Source organism: Pezoporus occidentalis, unplaced genomic scaffold (genome assembly GCF_034315485.1).
Source record: "Pezoporus occidentalis ecotype Australia unplaced genomic scaffold, CSIRO_AGI_Poc_V1 ctg81, whole genome shotgun sequence".
NCBI lineage: Eukaryota > Metazoa > Chordata > Aves > Psittaciformes > Psittacidae > Pezoporus > Pezoporus occidentalis.
The window spans coordinates 3,092,738-3,116,004 of record NW_026916170.1 but is presented as its reverse complement, the minus strand read 5'-3'; the positions used below and the strand labels follow the sequence as shown (position 1 = coordinate 3,116,004).

At 40.1% G+C, this 23,267-nt stretch overlaps 1 protein-coding gene across 6 annotated transcripts in view; it reads right to left on the bottom strand.

Moving 5' to 3' along the window:
• Positions 1-23,267, bottom strand: part of SHROOM2 (shroom family member 2) — a 134,754-nt gene that overhangs the window by 27,076 nt on the left and 84,411 nt on the right. For 2 of the 6 annotated variants that reach the window (XM_062603684.1, XM_062603687.1), the window contains 3 exons: positions 17,537-20,186; positions 15,515-15,618; positions 722-799 (listed from right to left, as the gene is read on the bottom strand). In XM_062603684.1, the coding sequence (XP_062459668.1) occupies positions 722-799; positions 15,515-15,618; positions 17,537-20,186 (2,832 nt within the window). Of the gene's footprint in view, positions 1-721; positions 800-2,556; positions 2,618-15,514; positions 15,619-17,536; positions 20,187-23,267 lie in introns of those variants that run through there. The other 4 variants (XM_062603689.1, XM_062603686.1, XM_062603685.1 and 1 more) reach the window with 3 other exon arrangements.

Below are 23,267 nucleotides of genomic sequence, written 5' to 3'. Positions count from 1 at the left end.
GTATGGCACAAAAACTTCTCTCATGTATGGGCACACACAGCATACCTAATCTAATGCGATGAGTCAAACCATAAAGTCAGGCTAAATTAGGGTATGGAGTGCGTAGTTAAATGCACAGCACACCTCCAGCACTGATAAGCATGGCACAATCAAACATGCAAATACTGGTAGAAATGGTCTTGATAAGAGGAATTCTAACATTCAAATTTAATTCTCTTTTCGCTTCAGAGGCAGCAACCAGGTGCAGAAAACAAATTTCTTCTCTATGTGCATAATTAATACTGCAGTGCCGTTTTAAATGTGAATTGAATATGGTGAACTTTAATTATGAATCTGGAGGTTGAATTCTTGCCAAACTGGTGAAAAATGAAATGAGTGCAAAGGAAATGTTTGCTGAAGCTAAAACAAAACAGAGGAAAAATTAATATCTTCAGAAAAACAGCAGAAAAGGAAATTCAGAAAGGATTTTCCAGTCAAGCTTATTTTAAACTTGAACTTCTTTTGCCCTGTCAGACAAATGACAAACAATGGTCAGAAAGGCCTTATCTTAAACAGAAGTATTTTGGGGCTTATTCCAATTTTACACTCTCTATTTCTCTAGTCAGAAAACAGGCTTTTGCAGCTCCAGGCTTGGCTTTGCCATAACACATGTAGTTGATTTGTGCTCACCAGATAAACACAAACTGGGAAAGAAACAGAAGGCAGGGAAAAAAGAAAGTACCTCTGGAGCCCCAAGAAGAGACAGGTTTGCTCTCTGCTTAGAGGAGGCTGAAGAGACACTGTGAACTTAGAAAAGAAGCTGCAACAGAAAAGTAAAAGGTTTCAGAGGGCGGATAATATAATTTATGCTACTGACAGCGCTGGTCTCTGTATTGTGAAATACTAACCCTGCAGACATGCACAGCTTTCTTTTGTAGGGACTGAAACGGGTATCTTTCCCAGCCTATTTGTAAACCCTGGCTAACTTGAATTTTCAGCCTAAACAGGTTATTAACATTACTGTAGCAGTTTGGAGAATAGGTCTATAGGTGGTTAAAATCAATGTGTATGAAAATGAAATCTGAGATACAGCACATAAAATAAATAATGGGTTAAAGTCCATTATAAATTCAAGAAGGAAAAAAATTGGAGCAATTACACTGCATTACACTACGTTTATTATTTAATTAACTGCAACAGTTAATTAAATTAAAACAGATCTTTAAGATAAAGTATTGTGGGAAGATAACTGATTAGATGTGGATTCTACTTCCGCACCTGTACAATCAAATTACGTTCAAAATTATTATTTTTCAGTCCTTGGATCTGTAATGCTTCAGCACTTACAGAAAGAAGTTCTAAAAAAATCTCGGCATTGTCATTAAACTGCCTGATGTATAGAAATTTTAATAACTGCACTTCACACTGATCTTTATATGTCAGAAATAAAATAGTATTGTACTTCCGAGATGGCTTTTTCCCAGTTTGATTCCTGAACAGTCACATACACAAATATCTCTCTCCCCTGTGAAGTGTTAATTTTTAAAATTAAATTTCAATGGATAATTTTGAATTTAGCATAAATGAAAATCTGAGTATTATTTAAACTCAGATCTCTTCATAGTGCTCTTAACTAATAGCAGTCAGTTCATTCAACTCCAAGTCATCTGACAAATTCAATGTCAATTCTGTTTTACAAAACAGTATTTATTGACTCCTATTTTAACACTAGCCAAAGGACAAGTTTTGTTAAGTAAAATGATTTAGGCCAGAGAGACCAACGCTACTTAGATTTGGTTACATGGCATCTGTAGAGTCAGCTGGTTTTCCCCAGTGAATCCAATGTAAGCAGAATCAGGCCTGTAAATAGTTCCACTACTTTTAATGGAAATGTTTACCAAATGAAGACTGCAGGCCTTAAGTTTGAAATACTGTGTTTAAATCAGCATTTTTGACTGTCCAGATAACCCATGTAGAGCTGGTGACCCCTAGTTAACCTGTGCCAAAAACCAATTTGGGCCTCTCTGTTCTTCACATACATAAGCCACAACATAAGACAGTGTAATAGCTGCACTTAGGTGCATGGGTGAATCAAGGGCATGGTGCAAAATGTCATAAGGACGTAAATTACATGCATTACCTCAGCCCACTTGCAAAGTATACATTGAACTTTGCAGGCACAATCAGGAATGGGTGTGCTGCTGGAAGCAAACAGGACAGAGGATACCACCAATCTGACATGTTTACATATCCAAATCATGTAACCAAACATATCTAATATTACCCTGGCTCAGAACCAATAAAAGCTTTAGTAGTCCTGTCCCCTTCCAAAATAGAGTAAAAGGAAATAAAGAACTACAGCACAGAGAAATTTAGAGATGCTACATTTGCAAACGTGGAGATGAAATTCTGAGATTACATACGTGCCTTCATACAGCTTCCACAAAATTAATCATTTTGCAGTGCTACAGAAAATGGGTCTGAGGCATTCAACACTGAGGCTAGTTTGCATTCAGTGTGAGTGGGTCCTCATGCAAGACATGCTTATTATATTATTTTGGAGAGATTTGAGCTTACTGTTCAGAAAGGAGGAAAAGAAAGCAAGCTTCAAGCCCCAGGAGAACACAGTGGCAAGAACCTGCAAAGGTGTTACATTATTATGAATACCAAGAAGTCCACCAAGCCACTTTAAATCTATTGGTGCTTCACGCAATGATATGTCCAGAATACAGCTGTTTCGGAAATGAAGCCCATAGCATTATGTAAGGATAACATATTACTGAAAAGAACTCATCATTTATAATCAAACATTGCAAAGTGAGACAGAGCATTTTAAAATAACCTGAAAACATGATAATTGACTTAATTACCACTTTCATTCTAAATAACAAACCAGTCATCATCAAAACCATTAAATTCTAAGTTATTTTCAAACTCAAAGCTCCCCCATCCCCATGATACAATGCCACAAATGTCCAAACACAAGAGCCTTCCTAATGGAACAGAATCAAGAAAGCTCACACCACCTTCCCCATACCTGCCATGTGATGACTTGACAGCTTTGACTGTCAGACCTCTCACTTAACATGAACTGCAAAGGAAGTGTCATCAACAGACTTATGCTGTTGATACAAAGCGGTATTCAGCAAGGGTGAGTCTATTAGAGGAGGCTAACATGCCTCTTCTACTATGCCTACTTTTGGTATTTGGGTATAGCAGCCTTCATATCTATATGGCAGGGGGCAGAAACCCATAATTGCTTCTAACTGAAAAGAAGAAATTGCTTAATCACGCAAACCAGTCCTCCACTGAACTCAGGTTTTCCAGAGGAGGTCTATGTGGAGAGACAAGAGGCTGCACAGCTTGTCAGCTAGGTGAGCTCAGCAGGAGCTCTGCTCTGTGGCTTGCACATACCCCATAATGGGCCATAGCCACCAAAACTACCACCACCACTTACCACCACGGGGGTGGAAATGCCTAACAAGTATTTCCTAACCAGATGGACAAGTACATCTCTCATTTTCCTTCCGGCTCTCTTACCTTCAGCATACACACTCAGGACTGAAATGTAAAGGCCAAGTAACACTAAGCCTGGGAAATCAACCAAGTCTCCTCCCCAGTCTGGACACTCCCAGGTCCCTCCAGCAATAAATCAACAGGCTACTCTAACAAACCAGAGACAGGTATCAGTAACATAAGCTATTACATGCAAGTTAAACCATGGAGAGCTATATATACGCATACACACGTTAAGAGGAGCCTGCCAGTGGAGTCAATGAGCAATTACAAAAATGAATCATTATATATAGATGCCTATCAGAAGGGTAAGATTTTTGGTTGCCATAAAAAACACCACCAAACCACTGCCTTCATTTGCCCCATACTCAGGATCTGGTTAAATGTGGACAGAGAAGTAGAATGATCTGACTGAATGTCGTATCTCAATAAATGAAAGTCACTTTGATCAACTCAATGTTTCTGATTTTTATCTGTCTGATTTATAGTTTCTTGAGAACACTTCAGGCCAAGACAAACAAAGCCACAGGACAATCCAACTTTAAAATCCCAGACTACATAAGCATTGCAAAAATGTATTAGCCAACATTTGAAAAATGTATCATTTTTTGAAAACCTGACCCCTGTGCAAAAGTTTCACCATAAAACATAAGCACGATTATGTAAGCAACTACATGCCCTGCACTTACTTGCAGAAGAGAGCAAATGGAGTGGCTGGTTTTGATTTAGGTTAAATTCCTTCTCAAACAGTACAATCTACACTGGAAAAAGACCTTAATACCTGAGTAAAACTCCTCCATAAAAGTCCTCACCCCTCAACAACAGCAAACCCCTCATAATCAAGGCCACAGTTTTGCAGCCCCTTAAACTGATCTGAATGCAGATATTTTTCCAGAAGAGGCAGTCTCCTTCTTAGCCCACTCTTATTTTGTCTGCCTGCTCTTCCCATTGTATTAGCAGTGGGAACTGTACAGCCCCAAAATCAGATCAAAGAACTGACCTGGCTCAAAACAGGTAATTTTGTAGCTTAAAGCAATCATGAAACACTGTCTTTTCTTATGCCAAAACTATATAGCCAGGGCCCTTGCTGATACACTACATTTTCAGTTGTGAACTTCATTTGCTGAATCTATGTTTTCATGGTGTATCTGCCTGGCACTTGGCACAGTGGGATCCAAAAGCACTTCTTCAACAGTCTGCAAATAAAGAGTAGTTTCTTCTACCCAGCATGGTTCTGCTTGAGACCACAACAGGATGCTACAGAGGTGGAATGGGATGCATATGGCAGAACTGTTCAAAATTTAGGAAAAAGTTCGAGTTCTAATATGCATTTTAATCCATGTTGATACTGTCAGTGTAATCTAACAGATTCAGCTCACTCAAAATTAGTCTCTACAAGCAAATCGTACACTGGTTTCACTGTCTAGGTGATCAATTTAGTTTCCCAGACATGGGTGTGTTCTACCATTTTGAAACCTTTAAAGATTCAAAAGCATCAGCTCCCCTAAAAGGTGGCAGCTGGAAGCCAAGTGGGATATGCTGGGATGTCTCAGGTCTCACTAGGCACTTGTATCTAGCCAACTGAATCGAGTCCAAGATCTCTATGGATTATAACTTCAGCCAGCACTTCAGTTACCTGATGTAAGATGTCTGCATGTATCTGAATCCTCACCTGAGCCCCATTATGCTTTTTCTTTCAGAGGCTCCAGCACCTCAAATGTTCTGAAACCCTCAAATTGGTCTTCCTATTGCAATGCCAAGGAGACACTGACACCAGAACACCACAGTGTGGCCATCCAATACAAGTGCAATTATATTAACAGTGGTCCATTTTTCTGATGAGCACCGTTATCACTACTAAATCAGCACAGCACACACTATCCACCACATAGTGACACATGAAGCATATTCCAAAGATAACAAGATGAAAACTTGGACTACAAAGCCACTCTGAAATCTTTAAAAACAAATGTGTAGAACAAAGGACCCTCAAAAAACTCAGATAACTTAATCATCATGATGGCTGTACTGTAATGGTCACTCAAGGAAGAGGCACAGCACATAAATCACTACAAAGAAGTAGGGCTGTTCCCTGACTTGATCTGAAAAGACAGATAATGGCAACTAGTATCCCAGATGCCCTACTGAAATGAAGCAAATAGTCCTAAAACCAAAGCATGTGTTAGGATGAAAACAATAATGAATGCTGAATGATGAGAGAATGCTCTCCCTCTCTCTAAAAAAAAAAACAAAAAAAAAAACAAAACCAAAAAGATGCACTGATACACTTCAGAATACAACCAAAGGTACAAACCCAGCAAGGTATTTTGTGAAGTATACCCCATGGCACATCAAGGTTACACTACAACCCATTCATCATGATGGAGTCTTGGTTTTCCAATTCTGTCTCTGAATGCCTGTTAACATTATCTGTGCCTTGATGGCGGCTATCTGTTTAATGAATGACACTAAATACAGCTTAGTGGTTGCACCCATAGCAAAATGTCAGTTTAGCTTAACAACCCTTGCATTATCACCTGGCTTTATCACATGTATGATAACAGACACTACTCGTGAGTCCGTTGATCCCACCAGAATCTCTCTTGTCCTGCTTGCATGGCAAAATACACAGCAATGGGGTTTAGTGTCACAGTCTTCCTCTTTCTAAAAATGTTACCTCCCTCCCCATGAACATCAGAAATAAATTCAACTGACCCACTCTAATTCTGCAGCAAAGACATGCTGATGGATGAAATGTAGGCCAATCAGTCAAGGGTAACAGCACAATGCATATGCCCACAGTAAAAATCAAATCTGATTAAAATTAAATTTCTTGTAACAGTATAGGGGCCTTTATGCAGAAGGGGAGAATCTTGTGGGAAAAGGCAGAGGGAGGGATGTTTTTCTTTCCTTAGTTCAGAAAATAAAAGCCCCTCCTCCATTTTGCTGCACATCAAAAATCAATGATAAAAGACAATTTTTCTGCCTGTATTCTTTCTTGCTTTATCTACGGCATGCCTGTCCTAGCACACAGGGGACTGACTGCCTGCATGGAATTAAAACGACTTTTGCTCACTGAAGTCAACCAGTTAACATGTTCAGTACTTACACACTGAATTCAATCATCAGAATATCCCAGCAGTATAACAAGAGCCATCCTATTACACAAATGGCAACCACTGCAGAGACAAAAGACAACACTTTCCAACACTGCTAACAAGGAAATCACAGTCACATTTTAAAAAGCTCAAAGAAAAATGATTGTTTTGTCAATTCACTAAAAAAAATCCCCTACATTCCAGTTGCCACTCCTTTGATTTATTTTTTTTACATCTTCACCTTTTTTTTTTTCTTTTCTGCTATTGCTATTTTCTTGTTGCTGTTGCTACTGAAATCAGCTGCTTGCAGCTGAACAAATTCGTAACACAACAGAAGCTATGAAATGAAACACTTTGTAAATAATAGCTAGGTCACCTGGGTTTCTCAGGCAGGCAACAAAATGAATATGTAGCTCATCTCTAAAGGAAAAGAAAAAAGGTCCTAAGGCAGTTATTTAAATTAATTAGCATGCATGTGCACACATTTCAATAGCCATCTTTTCACCCAGAGCCACACTCACCGCTTGCTTCCAACAGTCACATCCAATTCTCTTACACGCCCAGCTAGTATCTCCTGCTGCTGTTGTAAAGGTCTCCGTATGAGCCTGCACTCCCAGGCTTGCCAGGAAAATAACAAGATGAAAAGCTCTCGCACCACCCCTAGCCCAGAGGAACCCTGAGCCTGGCACCCCGAGCCACAACAACAGCACTGCAGCCCTCGCTCCAGAAAACAAGTATTTTTGAAAGGCACTGCTGCCTAATTCCAGCATGCATAATGCCAACTGTGAAAACAAAACCCGCTAAAAACAGCGTGTGTGTGTGCAAGCTTAGGCACACATAGCATCTTAGATGGAATTAACACACGTTTTCCCCCTATTCTCCCAGCCCATCAGCGAACAGAGCAGTCGATTACGCTAAGCAAAATAGAATTCTGTACCAAGTATTGCATCGTTCCTGATTTGCAACTGTAGCTTCTGCTGACAGTGACAGAAGACACAGCCTGTACTCAAAAGCCCTGGAGAACAAAAGAAATACTGTATGAATTAATACTGCAAATTTCTGTTCAGAGCTGACAGAAAAAGGTAATTAAGGCACGTGCCTCTAGCTGTTTCTCTCACGCTTTAATACGAAAGACAAGACAATCTTACCAGGATTTACAGCTGTTTACCCATATTCACTAGCTATATGAGCCTTGCATCCTTGCAAATGTGCCAGCCAGTTTGAAAGCCTTGCAGAACTGAATCTGTCTCAACCTCTGTGTCTCATTTACTGTAACACAGAGGATTTTCAAAGCCATGCCTCACAACAGCTGGCTTGTTTTTGCTTGCTTCCTATGATTGACAAGTTCATACAAGCTCCGTCAACTTTAACCTTGATAAGTGAAGGCTTGGTCTGTATTGTGTGTTACATCATCAGAAACTTCTGACCTCAGGGAAAAGATCTCAGAGACTTCAAAGCTTTTCCCTTCTCCCACCCCCAGTCCCTGGATTTGGTTATTAAAAAAAAAAAAAAAAAATTTAAAAAGTCCTTTAATTTTTTAAGGTTGTTTTTTTTTTTCCGTTTGTGAAAATCATGATCCACATTTCAGAAATGACAGCTCTGCAAGTTTTAAATATTTAAAATGATCAAAAAAGATCAGTGTGTTACTAGGCTCCTTTCTGAGCAGCATTCAAATAACCAAGTCTTTAATGTTAGAGTCTTCATCAACAGCCCTCCAGCTTGAATTTTTTTGCATGTGCTGTGTGCACAGGCGCTCTCTCTTGCAGGAGATTCTGCAAGGGAAGAACTAAATGCTTCATGCTGCATGTGCAAATTGCCACCCCCACACTCCATCTTTAGAAACCAAAGGCATCATGGCCTTCACCAGAGCAAAGCTCAAGCTCCTTTAAGTTCTTCTACAAGAACACATTAAGGGCTTAATAGATAAACTGTGAAGGAGGCTCTAATATGTATTAAAAGATCATTTTAAAAGATGACCACTTTAAGACGACAATGTTAAACTGCACGCAAAATGACATACAGCACTGATACCCAGTTAATAACCCCCTCTAAAATTCTTCTTGCCTAAAATTTTTATACCTACCAAAGCTGTCTACTTGATGTCAAGATACAAGAGTAAATGACTTCAAGAAAACTTATCTGTTTACATAATGGAACATTAAGTGTGACTGGCCCACATAGAGGAATGGAAGTTATAGCTGTGATGTTACTTTTTATCACAAAACTTTACTCAAATTTACTGGCATAAAGAGTCCCCTCTGTGACATAATCCATGTTGCCTAAGGGTTTACAGCAGAAGGCAAACATATTACAGGCTAGCTTTTAGTACCAGAACACCATAAAGCCATTCCATATGTAAGAAATACATGAATTGCTGCTGCACTGAGGAGACAAATCAGTCACCTATTTCCAAAGATGCTTTTCATCAAGTAACTTAGGGGAAAATAAAATCTACAATACATCAGCATATGATGCTTTTATGAGTGTAACCACTGGAGACTAGATTTTACATTATTGCTCATCTTCCTACTCAACTGTTATCATTAAAATAGCCACAAGAAGATAGCTGGATTTCAAGTGATCCAACAAAAACTTAAGTCTTTAGGTCATTTTCATTCTAATCCTCTTTCCAGGGAAAGCCGTAAAACCAGAACTCAAAAACTGATTAATCCCTATAAAAATTATCTCTGTTTCTCTCTCCACAAACTTTTTTGTGTGTTTCTTTTCCTCACCCCCTACCTTCAGAATTACCTCTTGGACCTCTCTCAGCTCTTCACACTTAGTAACACATTTGGGAGCAGGGGAGGAAACATTCCATTAGAAGAAACTACCCTCCAACACTTCCTTTTATCAGACCACAGTGTTCTCGCATACTCCTGTCACTGCATGCACAGGGGAGAACAGATGTGTAAGCAGAAATTAAGCAAAAAGAACTTCACTCAGTTAAGAAGCCGGACGTAGAAAACTGGATATGTGAGGAGGGGTTAGAAAGAGGGATACAAAATTGACCTAACAAAGGTAGATGGAGAAGCCACTTTCAAGGGTGTGGGAAATGAGGAAATTGGACAGGGGAGAAACAGGGCTGCATTACTGTAGCATACTGTAAACCAAGCACAGGCTTTGGAGACAGTCTAGCACCCACTTAATGAGATCCAGCAGCTGCTGGTGAGCCAGAGCAGAGCATCCTACTGACCTGTAGGGCACACACCTGACATCTGCTGGGCTGAGCACCCTAGGAGAATGAGGAATGAGAAGGCAATGTAAATGCCTGCAAGGTTTAGCACTCTCGTGTAGCCACAACCAATCCTAGATCCCAAAATAATGCATTTGGGATGCTCTTGAAGAACCATGCAGCTCACCTCTCAGCTCAAGCAGCCTGGTAGTTTTAAAGCAGACAACAGAAGGAAGAAAAAGACTACAAGTGGGACAATTTATCATGCAACTCCTGCCTTGATCCTGAGGCATGAGAAGAATTTGGTTCAAAACTTGACCACTTGAAGAGCTACCCTGTGCCAGTGGCCATATGTATTTAGACTAATCTTTCCTGAAATATCAGGAATCCACACTGTGATATTTAATTTTGAAAAGGGCATTTAGAAACAAGAGGGGAATATTTTTAAAAGGAACATGCCAGATGGTGTAATGCTAAGAGATGAGACAAAAGATACAACATATGAAACTCAGAGAAAATGCGTAACACCTACCAAAAACCCCAGACAACCCTTTTTTCTTCCCCTTTTTCTGTCCCCTCCGAAGGCTGGATTAAACAGTAATTACAAGGACATCCACCAGGGAATGAAAGTCATACCTAAGTGAAGAAAATTCAGAACTACTCAAGCAAAACAATGCCTAAATACAGTAAGATTAAAACAAAAACAAAAAAAAAAAGAAAGAGAAAAAAGAGAAAAAAACCCAAACCAACCAACCAACCAACAAAAAAACCCCAACAAAACAAAAAAAAAAAAGGTACACATCTCTAAAGGTGTTGGAACAAAAAATGTTAAATAAAAAAGAGTTGCTTTTTCAAACACACGTATCTGCCAGACAGATTATAGAGCCCAAAGAACAGTAATAAAAACACAAAGAAAACAAGGTCACAGAAGAAAACTGACATGTACTCCCCTCCACATCTCCATTAGCAAAGAACAGCCTATGTGGGAATTATTGTCAGATGTTGTCCCCCATTTACTGGGTAGTCTTGAGTTACCTGGGACTACATGATAATCACCTGAAACTCCCACAAGAAGTTGCTGAAATAGTATCTGTGATGCACAACCACACATTCCTCTGATACCTGGGCAACTGCTTGAGCAAAGTGACACATGCAGTGTTTGGGAAGGGAAGGCACGAGGGTGTTGAAAACAGAGAATAAGAGAGAAAAAGTAAACCAAAATACTCATTATGAATACGAAGAACTTCAGAACCATGAAGTTAACATCTAAATTAAGCCAAGAGGTACAAATTGTATGAAGAGATTCAGCAGCTGCATTAACCAGCCTGTTAAAATGACAAATGGTCATTTGGGCTTTTGCAGAAAAGATGTGTCTTGGATGCATTACTATTCTCAGAAAGACACTGAGAATATACTCACTACACACGTGGACAACACAGACTTTTTGATTTTTAGAAGATTCTAAAATAAAAAAAAAAAATTAAAAAAAAATACCTGCACCAAAGCCTTTTAAAAATTTGACTGTTATGGAACAAAGTCCTCACAACACCACATAACAGAACTGATTAGCTCTAAATGATTTACAACAGGGTGAAAAAGAAGGTGGCAACAGTTGCTGTTCTGAGGAAATTATACTGAGTTATAAAAAAACAAGCCAAAGATTTCTTACCATTGAGCAAATGGGCATAAGACAACAGATGAAATTTGGATTTAATAAATGCAAAGTAATCCTCAGGACAGCTATTCCTATATCTCAGCAACATATACAATGATGTATAACTGAAATTACTGCTATGCGAGAAGGAAAAGTTGGATTTCACACACCATTCTATGCACATATCATCTCCGTATAACTTAAAATTATTGAAGTTATAAAAAAAATAGGTAGTTCCTAAGAATATTTCCAAAGTCTAATCTATCTTCCAGTATATATTTTACACCATTTATCACTGTCAGCATGAGATTACATGAGAAACTCATTACTTCAGATGTGTAATGTGGGTTTTTTCCACTCTGCTAGCTAGCCCTTATAGACATATAGCCCCAACCCCTATAACGGTCACAAACCAAAACAAGCTCAGAGAAATGACTACCAAAACATGCATGTATGTTTTATATGTGTATACATATATGCACAGACATCCATATATATTTGAGATATGTAAACACATATACAAATGAAGTATCACACATTCAAAAAAATCAGTTTCCTTGAACTGGAGAACCTCTCTATAGGCTCCTGTTTCTGGCTTGTCAGAGATTTTTTAGAACATTGAACTTGGGCATTTAGGTCAACTTAGGCATCAAGTAATGGTTTTTACTTTGGTTTTGTATGGCAAAGGCTGTTCCTTTGTCCTCAACAGCTCAGACAGGAACAACTACTAAGGCATGGAAGAACTAAATGAAACATCTTACAGTGTTTAGAGTCGAGTCATGCTGTGGTTCTACACTTGACGCGCACATGTACTTGACACCTATTAAATGTTGAAAGGTCTTCTGTGACTTGTGATCTCATAAATCCTTTTTCACGTTTTGAAGTTATGTAATTTTCATAGACATTGCAGAAGCAAATTAACAGAGGCACAAGTCAAATGTTCTTAGAAAGTAAATAAAAGCAATGGCTGTGAACATCTCTAATAGATGGCACTCTCAAGAATTAGATCACAGAGCACTATTCTTTTGATACAGATTGATGTTTATGTGTGCTGTGTCATCCAGCAGGAAGCCACACAGACTACAGGTTGGAGCATACATTTCCATCTTCAACCTTCTGAACGGCTATGTTGGTTTAGAAATTGTGGAGACTTCTATAGGGAAGTTAATTATATAACCGGCATATGCTATTTGACAAATACAGAGACAGGCTCATTTAAAGGATAGACCTTGAATCTGTGAAAATCTAAGTGTTAGTAACTAATCTGAAACAGAAGGAGTAGCATCACTAAAATAAGAGAATCAATTTTTGTTTTACAGATCATTAGACTTGTGTAACGCCTTTAAGCAGACCTAAAGTTAAGAACATACTTAGAATCGCATCAAGCCTCAGTGTAAAACTATCAGCTCATCTTAGATGACTGCTTGCATGCCTGTAAGTTTGTAACAAGAGTGGTTTGGTTCTTGCATGAGAGATGATAATGGCTACTATGGACCACTACTTTTCCTTCCTATAAAAAGAATACTCCAAGCTATTAAATATTGTAGTTCAGAAGAACATGTAGCTTTGCTAAAAAGGGAGATGAACCAACCTAAATTCACTGGAAGCACTCAGTAATCTCAGATGGGAAAAATACAGCCCATAGATGAAAGGAGTTCACAAACTATCTTCATTAGCTTAAAAGATCTCCAACTTTTAGAAGAAATGTTAATTTAGTTTTTACAACTGTGTGCTAAAAAAAGAGCAGCACCAAAAAAATACTGTAGCAAAATGAGCCAGCAGCAAAAAGCCTCGGAGAAAAAAATTGCTTAGCCTGCACTTTCTTTTTTTAAGCATTTGATGTTACAATACTCCAACCCTTTTTCATTCTAGATTCAGGGCATTAAAAAGACCTTATATTTCACCTGAAAATGAAGAGGGAAGCTGTGATGGGAAACATTCAAGGCTTATTTAAAAGCCAAATTATTCTTTTTTTTTGTTTATTTTTTAATTTTTTTTCCCAAACAACAGGAGGGGAAGGAGGCCACAGGCACCTTGTATTGTTGGGACAGTCTCTAACCTAACGAAGGCACCCACGGATGCCACAGATGGCCCTCAGCTTGGGTCCCCGCACATCTAGCCCACATAAATGCTGATGGGCGGCTCCTGTGACCAGCACAGCCACGGTGCCTTTGGTAGCACAAAAGCAACTGCAGAAGACAGGCCTCAGGCAGCACAAAATAAGGGCCATCAGCAATATAATCCAAACGCAAGTTTTCAAAGAAGTTTTAAGTATGAACACAAGTTTTGGTTAATATTAATGTTCAAGAATATACCACGGATTAGGGAGATCTGCTAGCCATTTGCAGAGTGCTAGTTTTTAAAAGTAGGGAAACTAAATGCCTATAGGGCAGCTCAAAAATAGTAAAATCATTTCATGTCATGATGTGTCCAAGTTCCTTTTGTGCACAAGAATGCCTTGTTAAAAAAAGAGCACATGGAAATACATATTCTTTCCCAGAGGACAGCTATGCATCATCATGCATGTTCACAACACAGGAATTAAATGCCCAAATGAGAGCACCTGTTTATTTAATTTTTTTGAATACAGAAGACATACAAGTCCTCTGCATGACACAAATGCTGAGGGAAAGATTGCAAAAGTGACCATTTAACAAAACCTTCTGTAACACAGTGAAATGGCCAAATACTCGGAAATAGTATGTCAAAATAGGCTTTGGCTTAAAAAAACAGAAGTTACTGCAGCTGGTGCCCAGTCATGGGATTTTTGTGGATTCCCTGATTATAAAGCGAGAATTGTGCTGCACAAACACTGCTAAAATGCTGGCATAGGAGTATCATTCACACTCTTTTGTGATTAGGGTTCAGCACTGCTGGATGGAAATCATTTTACTTGTCCAGAGATGCTGTCTGCCTACAGAAGCTCATCTGCTCCCAGCTGATTGCGCTGCTGCCTCCCCCTCTCCCTCCCCTCCAGCCCAATCTCCCCTCCATGCACATGCGCACACAGGTTGACACCCTCATGGGCTATTCATTTTGAAATCACTATGGTAAGTACAAAGGGCCACAAGGAATTAGAAAAACAGCAGATGACCTCTTCAGCGGGGCCATAAGCAATGCAAAATACAAACAGAGAAAACCACAAATAAATACTAATTTTTGACAAGCTTTACAGTTATGACTAGAGTACACATATGCTACAGTTCATCATTTTCTCTCCCCTTGAGAGATTAATACCACTTCCAGAGCTGAGGAAAGCCCATAGAAGTTATTTTTCCTATACATGTGTTTCTTCTGCTAGGAAACTTGGAGCTGTCAAGCCTGGTGATAGCAGTGTGTGCACAATCTCAGCTCAGCTGCCACACACCACTTCAGCAGCTGCAGTATCAGCAATCACTGAAATCACTGCTTACATTACAACTGCTCCTGCAAACAGTGGTCCAGAAGGAGGAGGGGGATACCCCCCTGCATGTAACACATTTAAGGACTTTAACTGCATTGTGTATACAGTCATACATTTGAAAAGGGTTTGAAAATATTGTATAGTTTCATTAAAACACAAATTAACAAAGAAAAGCGGAGCTTATGAAACCTGAAAATAACTTTTGGTGGCTTCTGCTCAAGTACTGCATTCGGTAAAGGCAAAAGTAGAGAAAAGTCCAATTTACAGCACTACTGTGTTCCAGTAGCATGCTGTCTTTGCCAAGGATAATACTGGAAAACTCTTTTGGGAAACCTCAAGCATTCCCTCAACCTTGCCTACCCCCCTCCACCAAAAACCTGTAACTGATAAATATGAAAAATACCTGAATCATTTCATGCACACAAATAAGAATCATCTGGCTCTGAACAAACTGTAATACACTCAACACTTAAGAATTTCTTCAAGCTTACCCTAGACTCCCTGAAAATTTCAGTCCTAACAATAATTCTATCATGCAGGTTGAAATATGTGGGGAGAAGGAGGGAAACAAGGGAAAACCGCACTGCGAAAACTCTGAAATCATCAGCAAAACGTCCAGTCTGGGTCAGGAAAAGATCAGATCAGAGTTATCATAAGGAATCTCTTAACGCAAGAAATTAAGAAATACTTACCTTACGGTGCAGCTCCTTTCATCCAGATTGTTAACTTTAGAGAAAATACGGTCCCCATCTTCCTTTAAATCCTCTGCTTGCCTCCTTACTTCAACTGAGACTTCCTAAAAGTGGTTTACAGCAGAAGTAAGACACCAAGTCATCATGTTTCAGACTCCCAAAAAATCTGTGATTATGGAACCTCTTATTTGTGGGTTTGCTCTGTTTGAATATACATGAAGTCAACAGCACAGTATGTCTTAAGCTTGTTTGGTTTTAAGTGGTACAGTATGCTATGTGACCTCTTGCACAGCACTACTGACCCGGCTGCGCTCAACTAACTGCTCTACTTTGTTGATCTATAGAAGAGCTTAACATTTATATCAGCGTTTGCAACTTTCACTTGGCAAAGACAAAAAAAATGTGGGAAAGAAGTTAGAGGAGAGCTGCTCCCATTTTAGAAGATGCACGTAGGCACCAGCTTTTGACTCCCTGAGCACATACTTCAGTTTCTCAGCAAAACACACAACATCCCCCTTCCAGGGTTTTATTATCTCGCTATCTTCAAACAACCACACCCAAAGCACAGCTTTGCATTACAAACACTGAACCTACAGGAAACTTAATTGCACATTAGCACTGGAATCATCTGAATCACATGAGAAAACATCTTTACTTACTTGAGTATGTTGTAAGCATCTTCAATGCGCTTATCACCATATTTTCCAGGTGCCTAAGCAGGTGTCTGCTTTTTGCCCCAGGAGGCCTATACTGAAGTTGAAGGCACTGACTAATAAACCAGAAATGCATACATGGAATAGATGATATGATGATTTTTCTGCTGGGTAGGCAATTATTAAATAATTTAGTTAATTTAATTTTCAAAATAACTTCCATATGAGTATTTCCAGTGCTTGGAATCTCTACCCTAATAAATTACTCGCATAGTTAAGTCTGCAAGTAAGAGTTCAAAAATAATTTGCCAAACTTAACAACGCACAAAAAAAACAGAAGAAAAAGAATCCACCACTTTTAGAGATCAACGCATATGTTTCTTTTTGAGCTATTCTTATTCTAATCCTGGTCTACACACACATACAGGTGCCATGTGGATGTGTGTGCATGTATGTATGCATGCAACGTTATTACCAAGAGAGGAAAAAGTAACATGCAACTGCATTGCCTCAGTTCTTTTCTTGCATAAGGTGACGTTCAGCACAGGTTGAACATACTATGAATCCTTATACAATGAGGCAATCTTGGAGCAGCTTGAACAACATCTTTTAAACAGAGAACTTAAGAGACTTGGTTTCTCTGTTTACTTCCCCTGCCACCTGCCAACCATCCTCTGGCCCTGCTCAGTTAAAAATTAACTTACTATTTACATGCAAGTTGAACAGACATTGGGCATCTCTCTAAGGTATAAATTTATACATCTTAAATCAAGCAAACTGCCATAAAACACTAAGCAGTTTCATTTGTTGCTGAAGTGTAGCTTTAACAGGCATGTTTTTTATCTCTTAACTTTTATCAGGCAGAAGTTTTGTCCTATGTAGCTTTTGCATCAAGCCAGTTTATAAGAAAAGAGGAAATCCATGGAAAATTATGAGACCATTAACAAGACTGGGCAAAAGTAGGCATTATTTACCCTTGGAATATTTTTATTCATAATTTCAGAGAACAGAAAGCCTTAAAATGGGGAAGGCACCCACACAAATGAAGAAAACTATGGGTGAAGATTGCTTTGATCCTCCTGTACCTTTACTGTAAAAAGAGGATATTATCAAATCAATATTTGGCTACAACACACAAGAGATTATTCAATTGTTCTTTGCTACACTTAATTCCTGTGCAATGCAAACTTTGATCAGCTTCATTTTACTTATGGGAGCAACCTATAACAACCATTCTCTTACTGACAAAAGGCAAACACCATACTACATTGTGTTCCTAAAATAGAAATCTTCATAAAAATCCCCTTCCACCACTCTCCTGTCCCCCCACCTGGGCAACTGAAAGGATAAAAGCAAAAGACACTTGTACCTGTTTGTAGAAATCAGCAGAAGGAGATGACCTAGACCTCTCATGGGTGTACTGTGCTTTCTCATGTTGTTCGTGGCCTGCATCAAGAATATTATCGGCTGAACGGTACCTCCCTGAGTTCCGTGGCTCTATCGGCTTCCGCTGCTCCTTCCATGACGCCTCATACTCTGCAAAGGTTCCCAGGCGCTGTGGCTGCTCAGATTTCACAATCCTATCAGCAGCCTTACTGCTGCTACTATGGTGGACGTTATCTTTTGCAGCATGTACAGCTTCTAGTCCAAGAGAGGCTGCCCGACCTCTTCTCTCATACCAGGACTCCTCTCCTTCCTGTCCACTGTGAACTTTCCTATCTGGCCTCTCAGGCTGTCCCTCAGCTAGACTGGAGGGAGCTGGTTTCTGTGGTGGTCTCCTTTGTGCAGGCTTACTTGTTTCTTCAAAAAATTTCCACCTGTCTGCAAACGAGCCCAGGGCTTCTTCAGATGGATTTGGACAGCAGTGAGCACGGCACTCATCCTCCGTAACTCCCACCTCATTCATCTTCTCTGGTTCAGAGTAAGACTTCATTTTTTGCTCTGTTGTAAACCTCTTCCTGGCTCCGATGCGAGAAACGTGATGAGTGCCACTCCCTGTGGGGTTCGGTTTAGCTTGTGTAGCCTCGAGGAATCCAGACACATCTTCAGAAACCAAAGCCAATAATGAAGAGTTGTAACTATCAGTTTTCCGCTCGGGTGACCTGGGGAGATGTTCAGTGGGGCTGGGCTCCAAGTCCCGCCGTTTGAAGGACGTTGCCCTCAGAACTCTGGCCTGGGCCTCCTTGAGGTGATCTTTGTAGGTGGTGGTAAAGTTAGTGTCTGGGGAGACAGTGACATTTTCTGCTGAATCTGGCTTCCAGGTCTCACTGCACTCCTCCGTTTCAGATGACCCTACTAACGTAGCAGTGCTTCTACTTTTCTGCAGCGTTGCTCTTCTCATTTGGATCTCATTTCTCAGGGTTGTTGCAAAACGATCACTTCTTCGTGCCTGTTTAGACAAGTGAGTGTCAAATGGGGCCTGTCGTTCTGTTACCACTTCTGAGCTGTTGTTAGATTGCTTTTTCCCTTCCTGAGTTAAGGAGTGCAACATTGGGGTCTTCTGAGGAGAAATCTTGCTACTCTCATCTTTCCCCCACCTAAAATCTTTCTGAGCAGATCTTTTTTCGGTGGTAAGGACACAGCCCTTTACATAGTCCTGTTGACCATACCTGGTTTCATTTTCCTCAGAGCTGCTCTCAAAGTTTTTCTTTTGTACAGACTTTTCAGTGTGATTGGGTTTTCTAGCTTCTTCTACTATAGCACACCTAGCATCCCCGTCGAAAGGGTGATGACTGCTGTTCTCACACCCTTTCAGTGAAGATTCAACAGATTGTTGAGGTAGATAGTATTTTGGTTTTTGGACCACTGTGACAACTGCAAGATTTTCTTGAGATCCGAGAGGTGGATCAGTCCCCACTCCAGGTTTCCAGCTCTCATCCTTGAGTTGTAGTGGCTTAGAGCTTCCCTGAGCAGGCTGTTTTACTGTCACACAGTAATAGCGACTCTGTCCAGTGTTGTCCACCTTCTGTTCAGCAGCACTGTTCAAAGAAGAGGAAGTGTTGGGGAGTCCCGCTTGGTTTGGACTGTAGCCATGAAAATGATCTGTAGGTGACTCTTGATTGCCACTATAGGACAGATAATGTTGCTGATCTTTAGGCGCAGCTAAGATTCTTGCATTGTGAAAAAAAGTGCTTTCATCACTGTACTGGTGCTGGTGGTGGTAACTGTAAATAGGCTGAGCAAACCGAACATCAGTGCTGGACAAGGATGACTGCAGTTTGTTCACAGTTCCTGCATTACTGTTACACCTTTCACCAGCTGAACAAAAAGCGTGCTCTGTACTGAGATCAGATTTATAATTTGAGCTGCTGACCCTCCTGTCACATGCCCTGGAGGGCCGCCACTGATGCTCTACAGTTTCCAAGCTCCAGTCATTCCTGGGCTGAGACCTGTTCAGGGCTGTGAAGTGCTGCATGCTGGCACCCTCTGAGTACACAGGGCCATGGGCTTTCTCATGGCCTTTGGTAGCAGCAAAGCTGTCACTACGAAGTGGTGGAGGTGGTGGGGGAGGAGATGAAGACTTGTTCTTATCAGGAACATACCACACAGGTCCAAAACTGGATCTCCCAGAGCTGCTGAGCTTGGCATCGGGGTGCTCCTCTATTCTAGGACTTTTATTGTTCTCATACTGCATGGGAGCTGGCAAATACCCGGGTTTTTCCTCTATTCCACTGCTGTCATTCAAGAACTGGCCTGACTTGCTTCCATGCTTAGAAGTCTCCCAGTGGCCCACTTTGTATAGCATGTTCTCTGTCGAAGAAGTGTCTGTGCTGGACAGAGTGTGGTCAGGGGTGCTAGAACTTGTGGAGAAAGACCCATAGGCTGAATCCCGCTTACTTTGGCTCCCTAGACGATCAATGCTACTATTAGACCTTGCAGAAGAAAGTCTTCCATACTGGGCTACTTGTGGAGTGTGGTCCCAGCTGTCCATACTTCCCAAAGAGCTGAATTGGTCAGAAGTACGATGAAGACTTGACTGGTCCCACGAGTTTGACAGGTCATGAGAAGAACAACTATGGCTGGAAACAAACAAAAAGCCTCAGCTTAAATATGCCAGTCAAAAAATGCCACAACATTATTATAAATATACAGCCATCAATTTTACTAACATCGGTTAAGATCTATCTGCATAGTAGCTACTCAAGACAATCTATTAAAATTGGAAGTTTGAACACAAAGTCAGGGCTTTATACTCTGCCACTGATTCAAAGCTTGAAATGTGACTAACTCAACTTCCCCTTCTAAGTTTACCAATAAATAATACGTTTTTATCTCTTTGAAGGCTCCCCTCTCCCTCAGCAAGTTGTTTTTGCTGATTTTGCTTTTAGACAAATTAAGTGTGGGCTCCATTAGCTCTCTCTTTCCCAGGACAAACCAACTTGTTTTTCAGCTTATTTTCCAGGCACCCTGACTCTTACAGTGATTAAAACTCACATACTTCCCTGTTCATCTTTTGTGATCTTCCTATTAATTTCTTCAGCCCATAAAGATATTGCCTTATCCTGCTTATCCAAATCTGCCCATTCATTTAATATACTGATTTCTACATGGTTTCTAAAAGGAGGTTCACTAAAAACATTTGCCTCAAATGCCACCATTTATAGTTCTGAGCCACCACATGAACCTTACCAATACAGTTTCAAACCACTTGCAGGTTGACACCTTTACAGCAATATCATCATTCAGTTCTGCAACACTGACAGGAAAATGATAGAAGATCCCGGAGCAATGTAAGCTTCGCACAGCCAAAACTAAACTTCTGACCTTCCTTCAAGAATCCTTCCTGACACCAGTTCCCCTCGCCACCTTCTCCTCTATGGAAACATCATCTTTGATACTGCGCTTTCTCTAGATAATTTGCCTAGGACACTACTTCAAAATCTTGCTGCTTCTGTTGTTTTCCTACCTCAACAGTTTTGTTCTGTTTTCTTTCTTTTCTGTCTTTCACAGCACTCACCTCCTGTCAATTCAATACACTGACACTGGGACAACAGTCTTTCCAATTATTCTCATCACATCTCCCTGTTTGAACTTTACTGGCAGCTCCTCCTGTTTTTATATGCCAAATTCAAATTCCTGCCCTTGCATGCAAAGCCCCTTGGTAGAAATCCCAGAATTATTCCACTTCCCTGTAGCTATGATTAAATGAAACATCTATCAAATCTTGTGCAGTAAAGAAACCTGTGAAAGCTAGTAATGAAATTAGATTAGTCCACATAAAATATACAAAGAGTGATATAGATCTTTTTTTTCTGTCAAAAATATTGCAAAGGTCAACTCAACAGTTCTCTGGAATTCAGCATTAACACAGTAATTATTTTCCTCCCCCCATCTATTACTGTAGCCTTTGTAACTTTTTTACACAACATGGTCAGAAGCAATTTATGTGAAATAAGAGAAGGTATACTTGTTTATATATGTATTATATATATATAAAAGGTATGCTTATTTTCTAAAAGCATTTTATTAACAATATTCACTAAGACTGGCCTCATCTTGTGGGTTTTGTGTTATTTCATTCTTTTATTTTCAGAAATCTAAAACACCATGCTGAATACTTAAAAGGATCTTAATTGTCATCTTGGGCAGATACTGTGGTTCATGTAAAAAGTGTCTTGGGTCACTAATAGAATCTCCCTTGTTAATGAAGAATGTAGGGCATATATTGCTATGAATTGCTGTTATTTCTCCCTTCAGCACTAAGATATTTTGGCACTGATTAAAATAAAGATGACACTTGTGGAGGAAAGCCTCAATGCAGATATGCTGGTATCAAAAGTGAAGCAGATATTACCAGCCTAAGAGGTGAAAGCTCTGTTGGAAAATGCCTAACGGAAACCCAGCAGATGGAGCAAAAGCCTCAAAGACAAGACAGGAAAGTTTCTGGTGGTGTGCTACTGCAAAGTCCTTAACCACAGGGCAATTGCCCCATGAACCCTGACATGGAAGAGAGTACAAAAGCCACTTCTCTGCCAGAGCCTGGCATCTCAGGATATCCTTTTCTCAATGTTTTTGTTTAGAGTGGATTCACAGAAGCACCTACACTGCTGGCCAATATCTGGCAAGCAAAGTCAAGGAATAATCTACAAACTCCAACCTTGACTATTTTGGCTAATAAACACACTTCCCCTGCCAAACCCTGGGGCATGAGCTTCTGCTTTTGTGCCCTCCCAGAAATGACATCATCTCAGCAAATCAGACCACATGGGATTACAGACCAGATGTACCTGGCCCTAATTGTCCCAAACCCTCAGTTTAAGCAGCCTTATCAAAGCATACCCACACCAGAACAAAGTTGAAGAGGTTATTAGTTTCAACTGCACACCCAGGGGCATGAAAAAAAAAATGTAAGGTCCTCTATTATATTATATCCTAGTGGAAGAAAATGTAGGGTCTGAACTTTCGGTAATTTAAGACAGCTCATTTACATAACTCCCAGAAAAGGGCACTCAGCCTTAGTCTAGGCTGGGCTAGGAAAGCCTGCATCCATGTTGTTAAGGTATAACTTCCGTAAAAAAGAGACCATAAAGTCTCACAGAGGGAAATTAAAGCACCAAAAGCTTACAAGGTCTAATGCTCTAGCCTTGTGTGAGAGGCACTTACACCTGCCAGAACTACCCTTTCTCCTACTGATACTCCTATGTATCAGTGTAGATAGAGTCCCTTATGGTCTGTTTTCCTATGGTTTCATGCACCTTCTCAAAAGTCCAAATTCAGTAGGCTGGCAAAAAAAAACAAAACATCCCCCCCCTCCCCCTGTCCTAATTTCCCTGTAGCTTAATCTAGTATCAGCCTAGGTAGTGAGGACAATTTTCAGAGGGTTGTTTTGTTCAGCTATGCCCCACCCCACAACACACAATATCCAGATATATCCTTCCTTGGAAGAGTGCAAAAACATCTCTTTCTCCTCTCTGAACTCTGGTTTTACAAGTGATTTAGTTTCCACACTAAGAGAGAAAATGAAGGTGGGCACATTCAGGGGATTTTAGGCTGTGAATACTGATCTCAAGATGCTTAGCTCAAGGAAGGACAAGAAATTCCAGAAATAGCTGGAGGATGGGATCCTTGGGCTAGAAATATTCTCTCCTCACTCTATTTCT